This window comes from Rhinichthys klamathensis, unplaced genomic scaffold (assembly GCF_029890125.1).
Source record: "Rhinichthys klamathensis goyatoka isolate OS25496 unplaced genomic scaffold, OSU_Roscu_1.1 h1tg000006l_1, whole genome shotgun sequence".
Taxonomy (NCBI): domain Eukaryota; kingdom Metazoa; phylum Chordata; class Actinopteri; order Cypriniformes; family Leuciscidae; genus Rhinichthys; species Rhinichthys klamathensis.
The window spans coordinates 8,637,576-8,658,680 of record NW_026606559.1 but is presented as its reverse complement, the minus strand read 5'-3'; the positions used below and the strand labels follow the sequence as shown (position 1 = coordinate 8,658,680).

The 21,105-nt window shown below is 41.7% G+C and overlaps 1 protein-coding gene across 1 annotated transcript in view; it reads right to left on the bottom strand.

Moving 5' to 3' along the window:
- The window catches only part of bckdhb (branched chain keto acid dehydrogenase E1 subunit beta), a 92,726-nt gene extending 72,255 nt beyond the window's left edge, over nt 1–20,471 (bottom strand). Inside the window, exons 1-5 of the mRNA XM_056258183.1 lie at nt 20,242–20,471; nt 18,499–18,576; nt 10,634–10,702; nt 4,650–4,783; nt 1,595–1,750 (exon numbers count right to left, since the gene is read on the bottom strand). Of these exons, the coding sequence (XP_056114158.1) occupies nt 1,595–1,750; nt 4,650–4,783; nt 10,634–10,702; nt 18,499–18,576; nt 20,242–20,434 (630 nt within the window). The 5' untranslated portion in view covers nt 20,435–20,471. The remainder of the gene's footprint in view (nt 1–1,594; nt 1,751–4,649; nt 4,784–10,633; nt 10,703–18,498; nt 18,577–20,241) is intronic.
- Between the last annotated feature and the right edge of the window lie 634 nt (nt 20,472–21,105).

Sequence of the window (21,105 nt, the reverse complement as noted above, 5' to 3'; positions counted from 1 at the left end):
CATTTTTAATGCAAATATGACATTGTTTGAGATGTCTTTGTTATGACACCTTGACATAAACCAATACATCATAACCTTACAGTGTCTTTGTCATGACAACTTGACATTACTAAGACAACACAACCTGTCATAAACATGACATAGCAGATTAATTATCAAACTTAAGGAACCACTTAGCTTTATTGGTTAACATTACATTAAACTGTCAGGTGGTTGGTTTTGACATTGGCTGTCATGAAGCCATTATAACTGTTTAATGACAAATTCAATTTGTACCACTGTAGTTGAGGTCAAGAAAAATATTCATGACACATTTATAATTGCCTTATGACAGCCAGTGTCAAAACCAACCACATGACAGTTTAACTTAATTTAATGTCAAGTTGTCATGACAAAGACACTGACGGGTTATGATGTTATGGTTTATGTCAAGGTGTCATAAAGACATCTTAAACAGTGTCATATTTACATTCAAAATGTCATTATTGAGCGAAAGACACTTAATGACAGTTGTCACAAACATGCATAAACCCTACTTCATATTCATGACATATGTCATATCATGGTTATGAAGGTGTCATGTCAGTCTTATGTACACCCCTTCAAGTAAAGCGTTACCGTACGTTTTAGTTATTTTAATGTCATTTTTACATTTCTATTCAGCTTTATTTTATCTTTACATTAGCTTGAACGTATTTCAGTTAATTGTCAAGGCAACATTTCCCATTGTAAGTTTTTCATCTTACAGTAATAGTTTTAGTTAAAGGCACGGTTAGTAAGTTTCGCCACTAGAGGTCGCTTATTCAAAACAAAGGCGTAGTTTGAAGACACCGTGAATGAGCGTGGGATCATGGGAGTTTTCGTCTTCACCTCCACAGCCGATGGAAACATCCGACGGGACTCAACGCAGAAATCACGTTCATGATTCAGTGTTTATTAATAAACATATCAAGCTGTGTTATGAAGATTTATTGCCCATTTTCAGTGGGAAAGTGCCCAAGCAACAATTGCCAAGCAAAGATTGCCCAGCAAAATTGCTCAAAAAGTTTGAAACCTAAAGAGTCACTGAAGTTCATCAGCATTTTACAGTTTTATTTAAGAAAAACTATCGTTATATCTAGGGCTGGATATGGGGGGTAACGCGGGGGGACGGAGTCCAGGGGGAGAAGGTGTTCCAGTTCATATTGTTTAAAAGAAAAATAGGGGAAATTAAGGGATTTCTATGTTACTCTCTCAATAGACAAAAGTATTCTCGTCGCTTGATAAACTTAAGGTTGAGCCACTGTAGTCACTTGGACTACTTTAAACATTGTGTTCAGTAACTTTCTGGTTAGTTTCAAATACAAAGAAGCCTATGGAGGAGTGAGACAGCTCTCAGATTTAATCAAAAATATCTCAATTTGTGTTCTGAAGATGAACGAAAGTCTTACGGGGTTGGAACAACATGTTGAGTAATTACTGAGAGAATGATCATTTTTGGGTGAACTAACCCTTTAACTGTCATGAAAAAAGCATCAAGAGTCAAATAATGCAATGGCCCTAAAAACAGGCTTAATTTTCTGTTATGAAAATATAATTTCTTTGTGCGATTCACCTTAATTCCAGGACAGTGTGCGAAGAAGGCCTCTGGACTCTGGGAGTGATAGAGCGAGCCGTGACCCACGCAGCCCCACGGAGATCTGATGGTCAGCTTCCCACAGTCAAACATGTTCCCCGAACGGTACCGGTACTTGGCCGCTTCATTCACAATCTACAACAGCATAAAAAGATCCACGGAAAAAGGGATTTACATTTACAACTCACATCTGTGTGGAAGAAAAGACGGGCTCCGCAACGCCAACGCGGTCACATCCAAAGCTCCGCTCATAAAATGCTTTAGTTTAAAAGGCGATTTTTCCTGCCATCGTCGCCAAAGCTTTTTAAAATTAACAAAGCGTGGAGCCAGGAAATTCTCTTACAATGCTCGACAACAACGGCCAGGAAGGAACAATGTAAATGAGGGTTTTACCGACTCTAATGGAGGCATAATGATATGATAATGAAGAGAATAAAGCATGTGAAAGAGCTTCCAGAAATATCAGATATTGTCCAGACTCAAATCCTTTGCTCACTGGACGGTCAGATTTCGGATGTTGAGAGACTACGTGGTGTGAAATATTCCCCCATTATTGCATCTGGTATTCGGTTGCCTTGACAATGAAGGGAAAACTCATCCATCTTCAGTGAGGCGAGGACACACGGAAAACACCGGCACCAGACAGACAGAAGCTGGACGTTTCCTCCTACAGATCGACCAGCCAGCGTCTCACAAACACCACACAACTACACACTGACTGCCTGACCGGAAAGAGCTCATGCGGGCCACATACAGAGATCATTGCATCTTCCTATGAAAACATTAAAGCGCTTTTTCACTTTTTCTGTTTCTGTTTGAGCATAAAAAAAAAGATTTAACGTTTGAAAATTAAGGAAATAAGATTATAAATATCAACATTGTAATTTTAAAGTTGTAAAGTAAAAATCATATTTTTATTTCATCTTATTTTACAGTAAAATATCAATAGAAAATTTTTGTTTTTATGTAGTCATTTTATATACTCTTATTTAGTAATTATTATTATTATACACTCACTGGCCACTTTATTAGGTACACCCGTTCAACTGTTCGTTAATGCAAATATCTAATCAGCTAATCACATGACAGCAACTCAATGCATGTAATGCAATGCAACTCATTTAGGCATGTAGACATGGTCAAGATGACCCGCTGAAGATCAAACTGAGCATCAGAATGTGGAAGAAAGGTGATTAAGTGACTTTAAACGTGTCATGGTTGTTGGTTCCGGACAGGCTGGTCTGAGTATTTCAGAAACTGCTGATCTACTGGGATGTTCATGCACAACCATCTCTAGCAGAGTTTCCGCTAGAAAAAAATGGTGCCGGTCAAAGTGGTTTCGTGGCAGAGGTTTCGTTTTACCGACATTTTGATGATATGCCGGCAAATATCGCCTCTTAATTAGTCAAGTTTAGGAAAACTGGAGGCAGGCTATGTAACTTAAAAATTTACACAATCATGCCGTATAGAATGCAACATGTTATTATTAGCCTAACTTTCAAATAGACGGAAAAAACATGAACGTCCGATTGGCGTCAATCAACACCAATTGTTTTTTACTATGGTTTCAGACACATTCACTTTTTGAAACATTGAGGCACGGATGTACCTAATACAAATAAATAAAACATCTCCAGTTAACTAGCAGATCATTCATTTAGTTCGCTATTAAATAAGAGATCTAGCGCTAAAATCTGTTGAAATCAAGCTGAGCGCTCGTGTCCGCTGCTATCAGTTGCATGGACGACGCGCTGCGCGAGTTGCGCTATCTTCACTCGGACGTGCGTTTCAACCTATCGCCGTGGCTGAGACTCTATTCATTCCGGTGAAATCACAAAATAAAATGCACACAAACGTGTCCCTGCTTGATATAGGCTGTAACCACTGATGAACATAGGCTATTCAGTTTTGATGAGAGAAAAAAATCAAAATTGTAGCATATACGAATGCGCGGATTAGAACCACTGATCTATATAATGAGATGTTCCTGATTCACCATCGTCCGTCGCGTCTGGCCACTGAAAAAAGCTTTTAAGGGTAGCCTGCCTGGGCCTGGCCATATTTGAAACGTCTCACTCAATCGTTCGTTGTTCAGGTCTACATTACAGCCGTTTTAGGCGTGCGCTTTATTTGAAATGAGGCATGCGATTGCGATTAATAACTTTCAAACGGTAGAGCCTGTTCCTTTATAACATAGCCAAAGGTCGGTGCATTTTTGCTTTATACATTTTAGGCTTATTCACAAATTCATTATGTTAGGGGGGCGGGATTATTATGCAATTTTAATTGGACAATTTGACCGGAGAGATTGAATTTTGTCGGACATTTAATTTTTTCCCGGCCAATGTCCGGTAATTACCGGACAACGGAAACCCTGATCTCTAGACGTCTAGTTTATGTCAGAATTTGGAGTAAACAACATGAGAGTATGGATCCATCCTGCCTTGTATCAGCGGTTCAGGCTGCTGGTGGTGTAAATGGTGTAGAGGATATTTTCTTGGCACACTTTCGGCCTTTATTACCAATTGAGCATGGTTTAAACGCCACAGCACACCTGAGTCTACCTGTTGCTGACCACGTCCATCCCTTTACGACCACAGTGAACCATCTTCTGATGGCTTCTTCCAGCAGGATAATGCAGGTCACAAAGCTCAAATCATCTCAAACTGGTTTCTTGAACATGACGATGAGTTCACTAAACTCAAACGGCCTCCGGATCTCAATCTAGTAGAGCATCTTTAGGATTTGCTGGAACTGGAGATTCACATCATGGATGAGCAGCCGACAAATCTGCAGCAAGTGTGTGATGCTATCATGACAATATGGACCAAAGTCTCTGAGGAATGATTCCAGCGCATTGTTGAATCTGTGCCATGAAGACTTAAGGCAGTTCTGAAGGCAAAAGGGGGTCCAACCCAGACCTAGCAAAGTGAACTTTTTGGGTGAACTAAACCTTTAACTAACATTATAAATGTACTTTTTTAAAAGAAATATCCATGATGGTGTTTATAAAGACCCTAGTAAACAAGCTCACCTGATCAAACGCTGGGTAAATGTAGTCGGCAAACTGAATCTCTGCAATAGCGGTGGCTCCTGCGACGGCTGCACCGATCCCAAACCCCACAATGCCTTGCTCACACAGCGGGGTGTTAAATACACGGTCCTTACCTGTGAAGAAAAGTGGTAAATGTCAACCTACTCTGGACTTATACAAGTCAAAATGAGTATGTTTTTGTTATTGACATCTTCAAAACCAACGACAAGATGCCAGCTACAAGCAATTTGTCGACACCAAATGTGAAAACGGCCCATGACGCAACAAGGAAATTTTCAAATCACAGCCAATCGCGGCAGATGAACAGTTAAAACTCAAAAGACATGCTTTGTGTTTTCATGACCGCCATGATTCAGCAGACGGTTTGCTTTTAAGGGATATTTATGTGTTTTTTACATTAGTAGCTACAGGGCAGGACTGAACTAATTAAAGCACCAACCTCAAAACATAAAATCTGCTGAAAATATTTTTTTTTCATAATTGAATTATATTGCAAAACGAAACAGGACAAACACACAAAATCAGGGAAACTCAAAAACACAGCCTGTTTTTCGCCTCCCCTTTGATGCAACCGAACCACATGAAACGGACTGTATATTTAGAGTGGAAAGTTATTTTCATTCAAGCCAAAGCACATGAGCGTATCCTCCTCTGAACCTTCGCTCAAACATGAATCTACTGAAGACGTAATACTTCTGTGAAATCACACATGAAACCATTTTTATACAGAATAACAGCGGTTACAGGATTGTTCTGGGTTTAATTCAAGTTAAGCTCTATGGGCCGCATTGGTCACATGCTGCTGATTACCACACTAAACCAGTGACTTTGAGATTTAGCGGCTCCATGTCAATCTTTCTTTTATTTACGGATATGGCGAGACACGCACGGGCGAGTGCCGCAAATACGCAATTTCCCACGAAAACCATCCAACTAGATTTAAAATACAAACATTTATAATAGGCTTACCATAGTGAATTAGGGTAAGACAAAAACACATTTTGGAAGAAGGATTGATGATGTCTTGAAAAAAAAAAAAAAAAGTTAAATAGTGTACCCTTAAAGGAGCATTGCGGAAGTTCTAGGGGTGTGACGAGACGCTTATCTCACGAGACGAGACACGAGATTGAGTTCACGAGAACAAGATTTTTGCACTATTTTTCAGAAATCCTCAATGACAAAATTCATGACTGGAAAAATAGTATGCAGGTGCATTTTGCAATGTTTAACTAATAATCTTATAAAGTAGACCTGAAATGACATGCATTATGAGTACGAATTATCAAATGCATTGAAAGAAAACAAAATACAAGCACTGTAAAAGGTTTTTATTGACTGGTTTTTCTCTGTATGATTTCACATTAGTCTCTTCAGCCCTTACTGTACATTTAAGAGCTTTCAGAACTTCTGATTGAGGCTGTGTGTGACCTCCTAACTGAACTCCTTGAAGTCTTATTAAGCGCAAACAATAAGTGCAAGTGCAACCATAATCAAAGTTAGCACACAGACTCTTTATAATTGTTTTCAAATTGCTGTTTTATTTTGCACCGGCAGTTATAGGGTTAATGCGGTGAGTTTGGAAAAGGTAGAGAGAAACGAGGCTGGTGTGTTTGTCTCCACAGTTGTTCTTGCGTTCCGATTATAAGTTCAGAAACAGAGCCTCCCTTGTCTGTTGTCCTTAAGACATTACAGTACTCTCTCAATATTTTCGAAGTGCAAACTGAGACCATAGCCGCAAATAAACAGTCCAGAGATGGGTATTAGGAGATGGACTATTGTATGTTCGCGGCCTAATTTGTGCGCAATGCACATCAGGGAGCTTGTGTTTTACTTTCACTTTCGTGATCGCGCGTACTCTGTGTATAGGGAGCAGCGGTGCTGAGCGTGCATTCTACAATAATACATTTATCAGACGTTAGTCTATGTTGCGCAACGAATCCTCCGCCATCCTCACGCGATCAGTGAACTGTGATTCGTGCTGCACTGATTGCAACGGCAACTCGTGCTGGATGAGCAGAGCAGACTTTTACATTATTTTATGATTTTTTTTGTTTTTTTATAAAAACAGCAAAACGATAGTTTAGGCGAATGTGAGTGTAGCGGTGGAATATTCTATGGTAATCTCACCCTCACGCTCAGTCATGGCGATATCGCGAGACAGCTTTTTGCTCGACGAGAAATCTCGTCATGTTTTAGTCTCGCGAGATCTCGTGGCACGAGATCTCGTCACACCCCTAGGAAGTTCTGAAATTTCTAACCGTTACTGACACCAGTGGCCGTTAGAAAAACTGCAGCCAGTCTCATGCTCGTTCTCGGTGCGCACGCTCACACGCTCGTTGGCCGCACTAGATTAGGCTTTTTTTATTTTTTTTTCTCGTGGGTCTCTGGATTGTGCTGGAGGCTGGTCGCTTCTTTCCGTCCGCAGAGTCCATTTGAAACACTACTGCTAGCGATTGCCGCTGCTTACTAATGGCTGCCGTATGGATGTAAGCCCAAGTAGACGAGAACGCGCATGACGTCACATTTTGTGAATTTTCACGCCAATTCGGACCCGACTCCTCCACAGATAATTGAGCCTACAGTGGACAGTCAAGGTCTCATTCTTTCTATTACATTATGGTTGGCTCATAAATGTACAAATGAAGACTCTATCTTAGAGATTTTTTTAAGTAAAAACCTACACATAGCCCCTTTAAAGCAGCACTAAGAAGAAATTCAGTTTTTGTCAAACAGCGACCCCTAGAGTCGCTGTGGAGTACTTGTACTGTCGTGAATAGCACTCACGCAGAGATGGCTCGCACTCACGGTCGGATCCCCTCCCCCTGTACACCGGTACCTGTTCAGTAGGATGGAAGCTGTAACGAGTGGAAATAAGGTATGGCCCCTTTAAGAGCTGCGCGCGCCCTGTTTAACTGTCGGCAGTCTGTATTGTATGTGCGCCTTGAACACCACATGTATACGGCGCCGGGTTATTTCTGTTTGATGCTCATTTTTTCAGAATTTTATCAGATCTGTTTTTTGCCGTAAAGCAATTCGTTACCTCGCGAGACCTGATATCACACGATACTTCCTAACACTGAGGCCGGCGGCCCGCCGGTGTTCATGCTACCCATCGAGATTTGCTACTTACTGGTTATGCGCATGTGCAGACTCAGTTTTTTTTAACGAAAGGTAAATTCATGTGTTATAATGTAATTTCCCTTTAAAAAAATGCTAACTACCATATGAATATTTGTACGGTCAGCCAGCTGAACAAGAATAACTAAAAGTTTCAGTTACTAAGGAAAGGTGTACTTTGACAAGTCAAAGATGAATATTTGATGATAATTTTTACTTTTCACACAGTTTTAAAAATAAAAACAGTCGTCTATAGTATACAGTAGCTACTCATAAATTAGAATTGTATTTCATATAATATTAATCGACATTCTGTGATCGATTCGCGCTACGGCAGCATTTTTCGACAAGGCAGCACAAATCGTCAAAACACCGGCCCAAAGTTGCAAGGGTGGATTTGCGGCTCACAGGCACCAGGGGGGTGCGAGACGACCACCATTCAACACGAAATCAGTAATATAAACATTACAATGACTCCAAAGCTGTTCGGTTAAGGTAAAAAAAGTTACTTAGTTCACCTTTAACAAAAATACAAGGTGCACATTTCTGCTTTTAAAGTCTCCAGAATGTCTTGCCCCATAAACCTTTTTACTTGTTTTTAGAAACTGAGGAACAATTCAAAGTGATTTTGTCTGGTCACATGGGCAAATCATATTGTATTAAACCTGGAACAATTCTTTAAGAAATGATGCAAAAGAAGACGAGTTTGCTGGTTACTTCCGAGTTTCAGTTTACTGTAAAATATCGGTCACGGTCCTTGAAATGAACCGTCTTTGTTGAATCAGGTATTTTGAGGAAGGTATGCATTCAACAGGCTGCTGATGGGCATTTCAGAGATAATACAGTATTTACCAGCCGCAGTCTGTAATCCACTTCACAGAAAGCAATTTAAAGCAGTTATTGCAGACAGAAGGAGCGGACAGCAGTGGCACTGCATTACGCCCATGTGTGCGTCACTCCGCGCATTGACCTGTGCACGGTTTACCGGCACCGCACGGGGAAGAGGGCACAGACTCTCTCAAATGAGTGGCATGAAAACCCTGTTCCCGTCTAACGAGTCAGAATGGAAAATAATGATCCCTCTCAAAGGTCAACACCTGTGACGTCAATAACACACAAAAGGCACCCACGCGGCAGGAGACATATTGCAGTCGTGGATCTGTGTTTATTTCAAAACATCACAGAGTGCCTCTATATATAGAGCTTCTGTCCAAAACGAGCGGCAAACAGCAGATGTGTTTTTTTAATCATTACCATAATGTCTGTTTTCCTCTTTCTTAACTGAATATGCCACTCTCTGCAGCTGCATAATTTAACTATGTATGGCTTATGAAACCTGCAGAGGGTGTTCTGTTCAATCTGAATCTACTTCATTTACTCTTGCCCAATTAATGAAGCTGAACAAATTGAATGAGAGACATCAAATGCACAAACATTCATCATGTTCTACTGAAAGTGATTTTAAATTTGGTTTGAAGAGAGAAATCCATACATGAATATCCAGAGGAACACACAATAATCAATGTCAAGTGCATAATCGCACCACATTAAGAAACAAGCCAGTTACAACAAAGACAACCTGAGTCAATGATTATTTTCTCTGTTAAACAAGTCAGATGTGTTTTTAAATTAAAGGAGCTACATGTAAGTATTTTCATGTATTAATTACTTGTTTATTGCCAATGTGTGAACATCTTGTGACGAGACTTTCTAAGTTGTCTATGAAAGCCTGTAGACTGATGTTTGTGAGACTGCCTTGGGCTGGTTTTACTAGGAAAATTAAAAGGATGAGACGTTTACACAAGCTCTATATCGTCTTTAGTCTCAAACACTTAACAATATTTTTTTTATCATTTACAGTCTTTTTAAGATGCATCTTATGAGAGTTACAGATACATTTTTTTTGTTAAGATTTTTTCAAATGTGTTAAAGTCTCTCTTATACTAACCAAAGCTGTATTTATGTGATCAAAAACAGTTAACATTAATATTGTGAAATACCACTACAATTTAAAAGAACTGTTTTCTGTGAATATTTTTTTATGTAATTTATTGCTGTGATCAAAGCTGTATTTTCAGCATCATTACTAATTATCATTATCATTCTAATATGATTTAATGCTCAAGAAACATTTCTGATTATTATCAATGTTGAAAACAATGTGTGCTCTGTGTTTATAGTGTGTTTATGCAACGTGTGTTTATATTTTGGTGGATTTCTTTTATTTCTGGATTCTTTGATGAATAGAAAGTTCAAAAGAACATTGTTTATGTTTTGCATATGTTAATATTTTGAATTAGATTTTATTTCTTACATAAATATACATTTTTAGCTTTACATAAATATACATTTTTAGCTTAAGTTTTAGTCATTTGTTTGTGTTTTGCCATTTTTATTAGTTTTTGTCTATATAGATTTAGTTGATTTTGTTTGTTATTTTATTAAACAAAACTAAAAAGTTGTTTATATATTATTTTAATGTTTATTTTATTTCATGCAAATCAATATTTTTGTTATGGTTTTAGTTGGTAATACTTGATTATTCTCCCAAAAAGGAAGACATTTTTATACAAAATTGAAGAAAAAAAGAGTTTCAAAATTTCAAAGCATTTCGCATTTATATTTCCAAATTGATAACCGACACCCCTCACACATACTAGCTTACTCTTTACTGTGTGTAGGCATTTTTTTTAAGTATGCAGTACTTAAGCAAGTGTGTGATTGTGAACAGCCAAAGCTTCAGGCAGGAGCGCGACAGTGCCGCCATCTAGTGCGAGAACACAGGACACACAGATGAGGATCTTTCACCTCATGTGACCTAAGAGCAGACATGAGAATATACTCACCATATTTATCTCTGAGGCCGACCGTGCATCGAAACACCCCACCGAACGCCACATCCTCACCAAAAATCACTACGGGAGAAAGACATTTAATATTAGCACTTGAGACCGTTCAGTTATTGTCAGTTAGATATAAGAGAACAAAGCCTCGTTCAGACTGTCAGTCCAAATCAAAATTTTGTGAATATCCGATTGGAATTCAATCATATTTTTGGCAAGTGTGAAAGGCAAAAAAATATACACTACCGTTCAAAAGTTTGGGGTCAGTGAGAATTTTATTTTTATTTTTTGGAGGAAAGAAATCAATACTTAATTTGATCGAAAGTGACAGTAAAGACATTTATAAATGTTACAAAAGATTCTATTTCAAACAAATGCTGTTCTTTTGAACTTCCTATTCATCAAAGAATCCTAAAAAAAAAAAAAAAAAAAAAAAAAACTGTACAACTGACAGACCAACAACTGTTTTAACATTGATAATAATAATAAATGTTTCTTGAGCATCAAATCCTCATATTATACTGATTTGTGAAGGATCATTTGACACTGAAGACACTGACACTGGTGATGCTGAAAATTCAGCTTTGATCACAGGAATAAATTACACTTTACTATATATTCACACAGAAAACAGCTGATTTACACTGGAATAATATTTAATACTATAACTGATTTTTGTTGTATTTTTAATCAAATAAGCGCAGCCATGGCTAGCAGAAGAGAATTATTTTAAAAGTATTTAAAATCGTACCGACCCCAAACTTTTGAACGGTAGTGTATATATTTATACAAATTAGGGATGTCAACGATTAATCGACGATCGATTAATTGTCGATAACACGTTTAATCGATAAACCTTATCGATCATCGATTAAGCAGGTTCATGCGCATGCGTGCTGCTCAACCGCGAAACATGTAAGTGAGCGCGCCGGAGTTATGTTTGGGACTATTTTAAACCTTCATCATGACTATAAGTTTGCGTGTGCATTCGCTGCCTTTTGTTTTGTGCAAATGTAAGTTGTAATAGTTTATTTTGTGTGCGCCTATCTATATCTGATTTATCTCATATTGGATGCATTTGGTTAAGAATTGACGCAGCGTGATCTTTAGCGCGCGCAGCTCAAATGGCAATGCACGACTAATAACGACTATTGGGGCTGTCATATTATATAACATTATAAAGAGAACAATATTATAATAAAACATTGTGAATTATTTGGGTTTAGTTGCCGTGTCGCGTTGTTCCAGGAAGAGCGCGTCCACAACATGAGTCATTCTGAATGGCACGTAACTTAGTTCAAGTTCACTTTTGTATTCACGTCATTTTGTGCAGATATAATTTGTAATATTATGTTTATTTCGTATATATCTGATTAATCTCATAGGATGCGTTTCTTTGAGTTAAATAACGTGCTAGCAAAGTGCTCAATGGTTAAGTTATTCATTCAGCGCGCGCGCCGCTCAAGCAGAATGCACGACTAATAACGAGGATTCATTTGGGACTGTCATATTACATAACATGAGAACACTATTTTATTAAATCGGTGTGAATTCATTGGGTTTAGTTGCCGTTTTAAGTGCGTTGTTCCAGGAAGAGCACGCGTCCACAAGTCACACATTCTGACAAGCGCATCTGAGGCGGCGTTGGTGACACGTTGTATTAGTCGTTATATTTGATTAATAATATTTAATTTAATTCAGGGCCTGAATTTCGTTTTGGAAAATGGGGGGGAATTTTTTTGAGGGGGAGAATTTTTTTTTGAGGGGGAGAAAGGGGGGGCATTTTTTCCAATCCAAACAAAAATTACATTTATGTTGCCTAAATGTTTGCGCTCATTGCATTTTTACAAAGGGGTGATATTGTTGTTAAGACTTTACACAACACAAGGAAGCTTGCTTTAAATTGTTTAATTAAATTGAAAAAGGTAGCACAAATAAATACAATAGAATAAAGATACAAATAAACAGAAAAGTTTTTCAATGGGTCTAACTTCATAGGCCTACAGAAACTGAATAAAGTAATCAAATGGAAAATAACACTGGGTAGTATTTTAGTCCTGAATAAATTAAATATATATAGGCTAATAATCCTGATTCCTTTAACTTAAAGCTATATTTTGTTGTTTTGACAACTAAATTAATGAGCTAGTGCACGGATCCTGTGTTCATTATACTGGCATGCGTTTTATGCTTATTAAAAGACAAAACCAACTATGTTTAGAGTATACTCACGAAGACCGAAATTGACACAATTTTGCGTGTTAAAGCATATAATCCGCGAAAAATAACTTTTGTTACTGGCCAGCTGTTTTTGAGGCGGATTCTCTATGAATGTGCGCATAGAAAATCATCTCTTACTGTGCGTTCACACCGGACGCGAATAGCGCGTCAAATTCGCGTCTACCGCGTCTAGTTTGACGCTTGACCACTTTGTGTTAATTCGCGTGTCAATGGCGAAATTGACGCGCGTAACAACAAAAGTTTGAAGCGAAATTTACGCGCGTCAGAGGCGAAATCCGGAGGCGAAAGTTTCGAAACCCGTTGGCGGCCATCTTTTTAGATGTTTATCGAGCATTAGCATTAGCATTATTCGAGAGAGTCACCGCTCGTATATGCTCTGGAGAGCAGAAACAGCTGCGTAGGGGACATCGTCGCTGTACTCGGGTCCACCAGAACCTCCGGAGAGTTTCAGGAGTTTCACAATTTGCTCCAGGAGCTAGGTTTGGTGGACCTAATGGTGAGGATGCTGACGAGAACAGCGTAGGCCGTATAAGCCCTCGGCCTCGAGGGCTTATACCCGCGCTCTACAGCCCGGCGCGAGGTTACCCTCGCCCGCATCCACCTAATCTGTCATTTATTTTTGTTTTGATAATAAACGAAGCCAGCCTCCAAAAGTGATTAATCTGTCCTGTGATTTTTTTCTCTCTCTCACACATCACTATCCAGACACGAACTTATATGTTGGTTGTCTTTACATTATAATAATATTTCATATAATCTAGATATGGAATAAATAGTATTCAATACAAAATAAATATATGTCTCATATATTGAAATCAAGTTTTATGTGATAAAATATTTGCTTTGTTGTGCATTAGAACCACAGTCATATATTACAAAATAATTTATTGAAGCATCCAGATATGTGACAGCAGTAAGCAGCTAGGCTCCTGATTGGTTAACGCGGCGCGAATTGACGCAGAAGTTCAGATTTTTCAACTGGGGCGGCAGACGCGAATTTGCGTCAAACGCGTGAATGCACAAATAGCACTAACTAAATCATTCGCGCGTAACGCGCTTAACGCGCCAGACGCTCAATTCGCGCCATTCGCGCGAACTTGACGCGCGAATGAGGCGTATTCGCGTCTACCGCGCCGCGCTCTACGCCTCATTCGCGCCGCAGGAATTTTTTACGCGCGTAACGCGTCTTTGCATTGACTTAACATTGAAATCACTCGCGCCTGACGCGCTATTCGCGTCCGGTGTGAACGCACCATTAGGCCCCCACACTACTGCGTTTTCGTTTAAAAGAACGACACGAGTCATGTTTACTGTGGCGAGCAGGACGAGTGAGGGCCGCGGGAGAACGGCGCGAGTCATGTTTACTCCCAGATAGCACAAGTCTATTTGATGTTATATTTACATCTGGAAGACGTATTTTTAAGAGTGTTTGCTCATCTGCAAGACGTCTATAGGACGTTTCCTGTCAGATGTCAAATAGACGTTTAGAAGATGTCTTTAAGATGTAATGATTTAGAATGCATGTTAAACTGACATCTTCTAAACGTCTATTTGACATCTGACAGGAAACGTCCTATAGACGTCTTGCAGATGAGCAAACACTCTTAAAAATACGTCTTCCAGATGTAAATATAACATCAAATAGACTTGTGCTATCTGGGCTGTGGCGAGCAGGACGAGTGAGGGCTGCGGGAGAACGACACGAGTCATGTTTACTGTGGCGAGCAGGACGAGTGAGGGCCGCGGGAGAACGGCGCGAGTCATGTTTACTGTGGCGAGCAGGACGAGTGAGGGCCGCGGGAGGACGACACGAGTCATGTTTACTGTGGCGAGCAGGACGAGTGAGGGCTGCGGGAGAACGACACGAGTCATGTTTACTGTGGCGAGCAGGACGAGTGAGGGCCGCGGGAGAACGGCACGAGTCATGTTTACTGTGGCGAGCAGGACGAGTGAGGGCCGCGGGAGAACGGCGCGAGTCATGTTTACTGTGGCGAGCAGGACGAGTGAGGGCCGCGGGAGAACGGCACGAGTCATGTTTACTGTGGCGAGCAGGACGAGTGAGGGCCGCGGGAGAACGACACGAGTCATGTTTACTGCGGCGAGCAGGACGAGTGAGGGCCGCGGGAGAACGACACGAGTCATGTTTACTGTGGCGAGCAGGACGAGTGAGGGCCGCGGGAGAACGACACGAGTCATGTTTACTGCGGCGAGCAGGACGAATGAGGGCCGCGGGAGAACGGCGCGAGTCATGTTTACTGTGGCAAGCAGGACGAGTGAGGGCCGCGGGAGAACGACACGAGTCATGTTTACTGTGGCGAGCAGGACGAGTGAGGGCCGCGGGAGAACGACACGAGTCATGTTTACTGTGGTGAGCAGGACGAATGAGGGCCGCGGGAGAACGGCGCGAGTCATGTTTACTGTGGCAAGCAGGACGAGTGAGGGCCGCGGGAGAACGACACGAGTCATGTTTACTGTGGCGAGCAGGACGAGTGAGGGCCGCGGGAGAACGACACGAGTCATGTTTACTGCGGCGAGCAGGACGAATGAGGGCCGCGGGAGAACGGCACGAGTCATGTTTACTGTGGCAAGCAGGACGAGTGAGGGCCGCGGGAGAACGACACGAGTCATGTTTACTGTGGCGAGCAGGACGAGTGAGGGCCGCGGGAGAACGGCGCGAGTCATGTTTACTGTGGCGAGCAGGACGAGTGAGGGCTGCGGGAGAACGACACGAGTCATGTTTACTGTGGCGAGCAGGACGAGTGAGGGCCGCGGGAGAACAACACGAGTCATGTTTACTCTGGCGAGCAGGACGAGTGAGGGCCGCGGGAGAACGGCGCGAGTCATGTTTACTGTGGCGAGCAGGACGAGTGAGGGCCGCGGGAGAACAACATGAGTCATGTTTACTGTGGCGAGCAGGACGAGTGAGGGCCGCGGGAGAACGGCGCGAGTCATGTTTACTGTGGCGAGCAGGACGAGTGAGGGCCGCGGGAGAACAACATGAGTCATGTTTACTGTGGCGAGCAGGACGAGTGAGGGCCGCGGGAGAACGGCGCGAGTCATGTTTACTGTGGCGAGCAGGACGAGTGAGGGCCGCGGGAGAACAACACGAGTCATGTTTACTGTGGCGAGCAGGACGAGTGAGGGCTGCGGGAGAACGACACGAGTCATGTTTACTGTGGCGAGCAGGACGAGTGAGGGCCGCGGGAGAACGACACGAGTCATGTTTACTGTGGCGAGCAGGACGAGTGAGGGCGGCGGGAGAACGACACGAGTCATGTTTACTGCGGCGAGCAGGACGAGTGAGGGCCGCGGGAGAACAGCGCGAGTCATGTTTACTGTGGCGAGCAGGACGAGTGAGGGCCGCGGGAGAACGGCGCGAGTCATGTTTACTGCGGCGAGCAGGACGAGTGAGGGCTGCGGGAGAACGACACGAGTCATGTTTACTGTGGCGAGCAGGACGAGTGAGGGCCGCGGGAGAACGGCGCGAGTCATGTTTACTGTGGCGAGCAGGACGAGTGAGGGCCGCGGGAGGACGACACGAGTCATGTTTACTGTGGCGAGCAGGACGAGTGAGGGCCGCGGGAGAACGGCACGAGTCATGTTTACTGTGGCAAGCAGGACGAGTGAGGGCCGCGGGAGAACGACACGAGTCATGTTTACTGCGGCGAGCAGGACGAATGAGGGCCGCGGGAGAACGGCGCAAGTCATGTTTACTGCGGCGAGCAGGACGAGTGAGGGCCACGGGAGGACGGCGCGAGTCAAGTTTACTGTGGCGAGCAGGACGAGTGAGGGCCGCGGGAGAACGACACGAGTCATGTTTACTGTGGCGAGCAGGACGAGTGAGGGCCGCAGGAGAACGACACGAATCATGTTTACTGTGGCGAGCAGGACGAGTGAGGGCCGCGGGAGAACGGCGCGAGTCATGTTTACTGTGGCGAGCAGGACGAGTGAGGGCCGCGGGAGAACGGCGCGAGTCATGTTTACTGTGGCGAACAGGACGAGTGAGGGCCGCGGGAGAACGGCACGAGTCATGTTTACTGTGGCGAGCAGGACGAGTGAGGGCCGCGGGAGAACGACACGAATCATGTTTACTGTGGCGAGCAGGACGAGTGAGGGCCGCGGGAGAACGGCGCGAGTCATGTTTACTGTGGCGAGCAGGACGAGTGAGGGCCGCGGGAGAACGACAAGAGTCATGTTTACTGCGGCGAGCAGGACGAGTGAGGGCCGCGGGAGAACGACACGAGTCATGTTTACTGTGGCGAGCAGGACGAGTGAGGGCCGCGGGAGAACGACACGAGTCATGTTTACTGTGGCGAGCAGGACGAGTGAGGGCCGCGGGAGAACGACACGAGTCATGTTTACTGCGGCGAGCAGGACGAGTGAGGGCCGCGGGAGAACGACACGAATCATGTTTACTGCGGCGAGCAGGACGAGTGAGGGCCGCGGGAGAACAACACGAGTCATGTTTACTGTGGCGAGCAGGACGAGTGAGGGCCGCGGGAGAACGACACGAGTCATGTTTACTGTGGCGAGCAGGACGAGTGAGGGCCGCGGGAGAACGGCGCGAGGCCGGTGGCGTGATTACCGATGAGCGACACCTGTGAGACGCACCGGTCTCGTATCTCTCACGGAGGAGCGGGAATTTTCTTAGCAATGTTAAAACACACATAAACCGATCGCTTGTTTAGCGTTCATGTAAACACTACATTCAGATTCACCAATCGGAATGAATTCAGTTAGATTGAAACAAAAGGTGTGCATGTTAAACAATGAATGGCGACTGCAGAAAGCAAAAGCTGAATCCCGGACATCGACGGCCAGACATGTCCGGGAAAAAGAGGATGGTGACCCCTACTACTCAGCTTTCTCCACAGAACAAGAGCCTGCTAGCTTAGCTTCCAAAAAAAGATGGCTGACACTATGTGTCCATTCTGTGAGTGAGATCCCACCCTCTATGGGCGGGTTGAGAACATGCGGGACAGCCCCTACTACTGACTGTAGTCTTTAGCCTCTGGCCAAAAAATCCTCCGATGACACAAAATGGCGATTTTTGCGTCATCTGAGGATTTTTTCCAGACAAAAAAATACATAAATCTCTCGTCTCAGGGGGATATGAGGGTGGAAAGCATGGTAATTCGAAAATACTACAGGTTTTCTACTAATACAAAGCTTAATGCTAAATCCTGAAGTATCCCTTTAAAACCTTTTACACCCCATTTAGTGTCGTCCACTTGTGATCCGATCGACCAAAACACATCTTAATACCAGGTGTAAACAGAGCCAAAGTTGAGTATCACACGAGTCCACCATCACTTCTACTCAGCCTGGTCAGAATAAAGCCGCTCATGCCAGACTCCTGTGCTTCGGCCATTGCTTCATTAGACGTGGTAGTCCAGGGCCGTAATGTAAGTCAACACTGCAAACCCCTCCATGTTGTTATGGCATATGCCTACCAACCCAAAGGCATTGCCATAGAAACCAACAAAACAAAAGAGTGCCATGGGACACACAAATCATATCTCTGAACAGTTGCGATACATGGTGTGGACAGGCAATCATTTGGATCAGACTCCAACGGGACTTGGACTGACAGTGAACGTAGTCTAACAGAGAACATCTACTCGTACCTGCGGTGGGATCACTGGCAAGCGTGTTGTCCAAGGCACTGGTTACTGACTGGAATAGATTCATCTTCTGTGTGGGGCCTGCAGAGACATTTCAAGTCAATCCCACAATAATGTCTCATTTTCATAACAGCTTTAAACACCTATTCTTAGATTTAACTGCTTAAAGAGGACCTATTATTCTATACACTATTATTCATGGGGAATAATTCCCCCACCATGTCCCCTTAGGGGCTTCGTAGATGATCTATGTGTTTATTCACGATTGTGAAGAATCTCGAGACTAACAATATATAGATAAAGTGGATGTAAGAATGAAACTATCACTTTAAACATGAGTTCTCAATGTACTATTGAAATTGATTCCTGTACATTGCAAACGTCGGCTTGGGTTATGCTGAGTGTGAGGCATTTATCCCGCACCCCAGTAGACTATATTTAATTCAATTCACATTTATTTGTATAGCACTTTTCACAATACATATCGTTTCAAAGCAGCTTTACAGAAAATGCATGCGTCTAAATTACAATTTAGAGTGATCTGTTATCAGAGGTGACTGTGTGTAATGCATTTCAATTAATTGTGCAATTAAACAATTCATTAAGTTAAGGCAGAAACAATGAGCTCATTGAAGTAAAGAATACATGTTGTTAAATGATTAGGTAACAGAAAACTTTAGCATTGGTGCTTTTTTACAGACTCAAAATATGAGAATAAAAAAAGTCAACAAACTGAAAAATTAAAAGTTTTTTTTTTAGGTAATGTAATATTAAAACGGATTTAAAAAAATTGGTATCGAAAAAAGTATCGTTCAGCAACCGGTATCGAAGTCAAGGTATCGGTATCGAAAATTGTGTTACGATACCCAGCCCTATAGTTATGGTTAGAAGCATAGTTTCTTGTTAAAAACGACAAAAAATGGACTTTAATAGATCATGCTCTTGGGTACAATAAGCATGCAAACAGCTTTATTAGCATGTTATATGTTTGCAACCATGTAGAAAGACATTTTCAAGGATCAGTTTTTAAACAAAAAGAGCATGCTGATTTTGCAGTCTGGATATTTTACTAATTCAAATGGGTATGTTTTAGTTAAAACTAAAAACAAATATTGTTTTAATTGCTTTAATATGTAGAAAAGGAGAAATTTTTGCCTGTTAAATTTTACACAATTATAATTAATAAAGGGAAGTATCACAATATGTCTTAAAAGTCAGTTCATAAAGTGGCCCATTTTAGCAGGCATAGTTTTTGATAGATCCTTTTATTAAACCAGTACAGTAACTTTAAAGACTTCTGAATATCTATTAATACAACTAAACAGTGTTTTAATAGAAACAATATGTTATTTAGGATGATAAATCTCAGCATCTTTTTTTATACAGACCAGGCAGACACCAAGGTATATCATTCATGATCCCTTACTTGACCTTAGCAACTAATGAAATCAGCTCATATTTTATGTCAAGCACTACTGTGGTCACTGTTTGCAACATCATCATGCAACTATAAACAAGTCTGACAAGTCCGTTTTCCCGACGCTCGTTTCTTTCAAGTAAGTTAGTTCCAATGGCTCAATACGAGTTTACATTGTCATGTATGTTTATATTGATTTCGGTTATGATTTATTCGGTTTGTTATGAATATTAATTAATGATGGGAGCTTTTAGAGGTGAATCACATGAACAGTTCACGATCTTGTCAGTATTCCAGAGCTACTGTAAAGTGTAAACAAGGGCATTTACCATACTGAGTGGTCACCGGGTCAGGTTGAAAGGTAAAGTGCGCTGCGTGTCTCCTCTGTGTTTTCGGCTTGGCTGTGCAGTCGGGATACAGTTTAAGCAGAGTTAGTCCCAAACTGCTGTGCACGCCTCCGGTTAACCCGGTTAATGAAGACTTAACGCCTGAAGTTCTCCAGAAGAGCCGCGTCGCCGCCATGTTTGCGCTGGGAACCAAGCAGAACCTACGCTCTGACGTCAACACTCACATGGAGTCCTGCTGCTTTGATTGGCTAAACGCGTGGGAGGAGTTTTGATTGACAACCCACGTGACATACGAATGCCACGGACACCCCAATTTTAAAAGGCTCTGTCATAAACACCTAATTGAAATATTAATATTATACATTTAAAATTTGTTTCTATTAAGATAAATTATTTTCTACTCACTCACTATGGTAATGTACTATGTATTTGAAATCTTTATTTCGAACATGGAAAAGAAAGTATATAAAAATATAAAACACTGTTTAAAAACATAGGAGAAAAAAAAACAAAAGATTAGTTATTAGTTAAATGTATTAGTTATTTTTAATCAAATATTTATATTTATCGGTTTTATTTATTTAATAGATCCTATTTTTTTTAAATCACATTTTACTCTTTTATTTATTTAAATCTAATTTATTTATTTATTAATATTAACCTTATTATTTTTTTTACATTTGTTAGTTTTTTCTCTAGATGTTTGAAAACCCCGGACCTAGACAGCATTTTTAGTCATGACAAAAGTAAAACAGCCATAATGTACTAATCCATCGTAACATATTATTAAACATAATGTGAGTTTAGAATATTACATTTCACAAAAAGACTTGAAAAAATAAATCC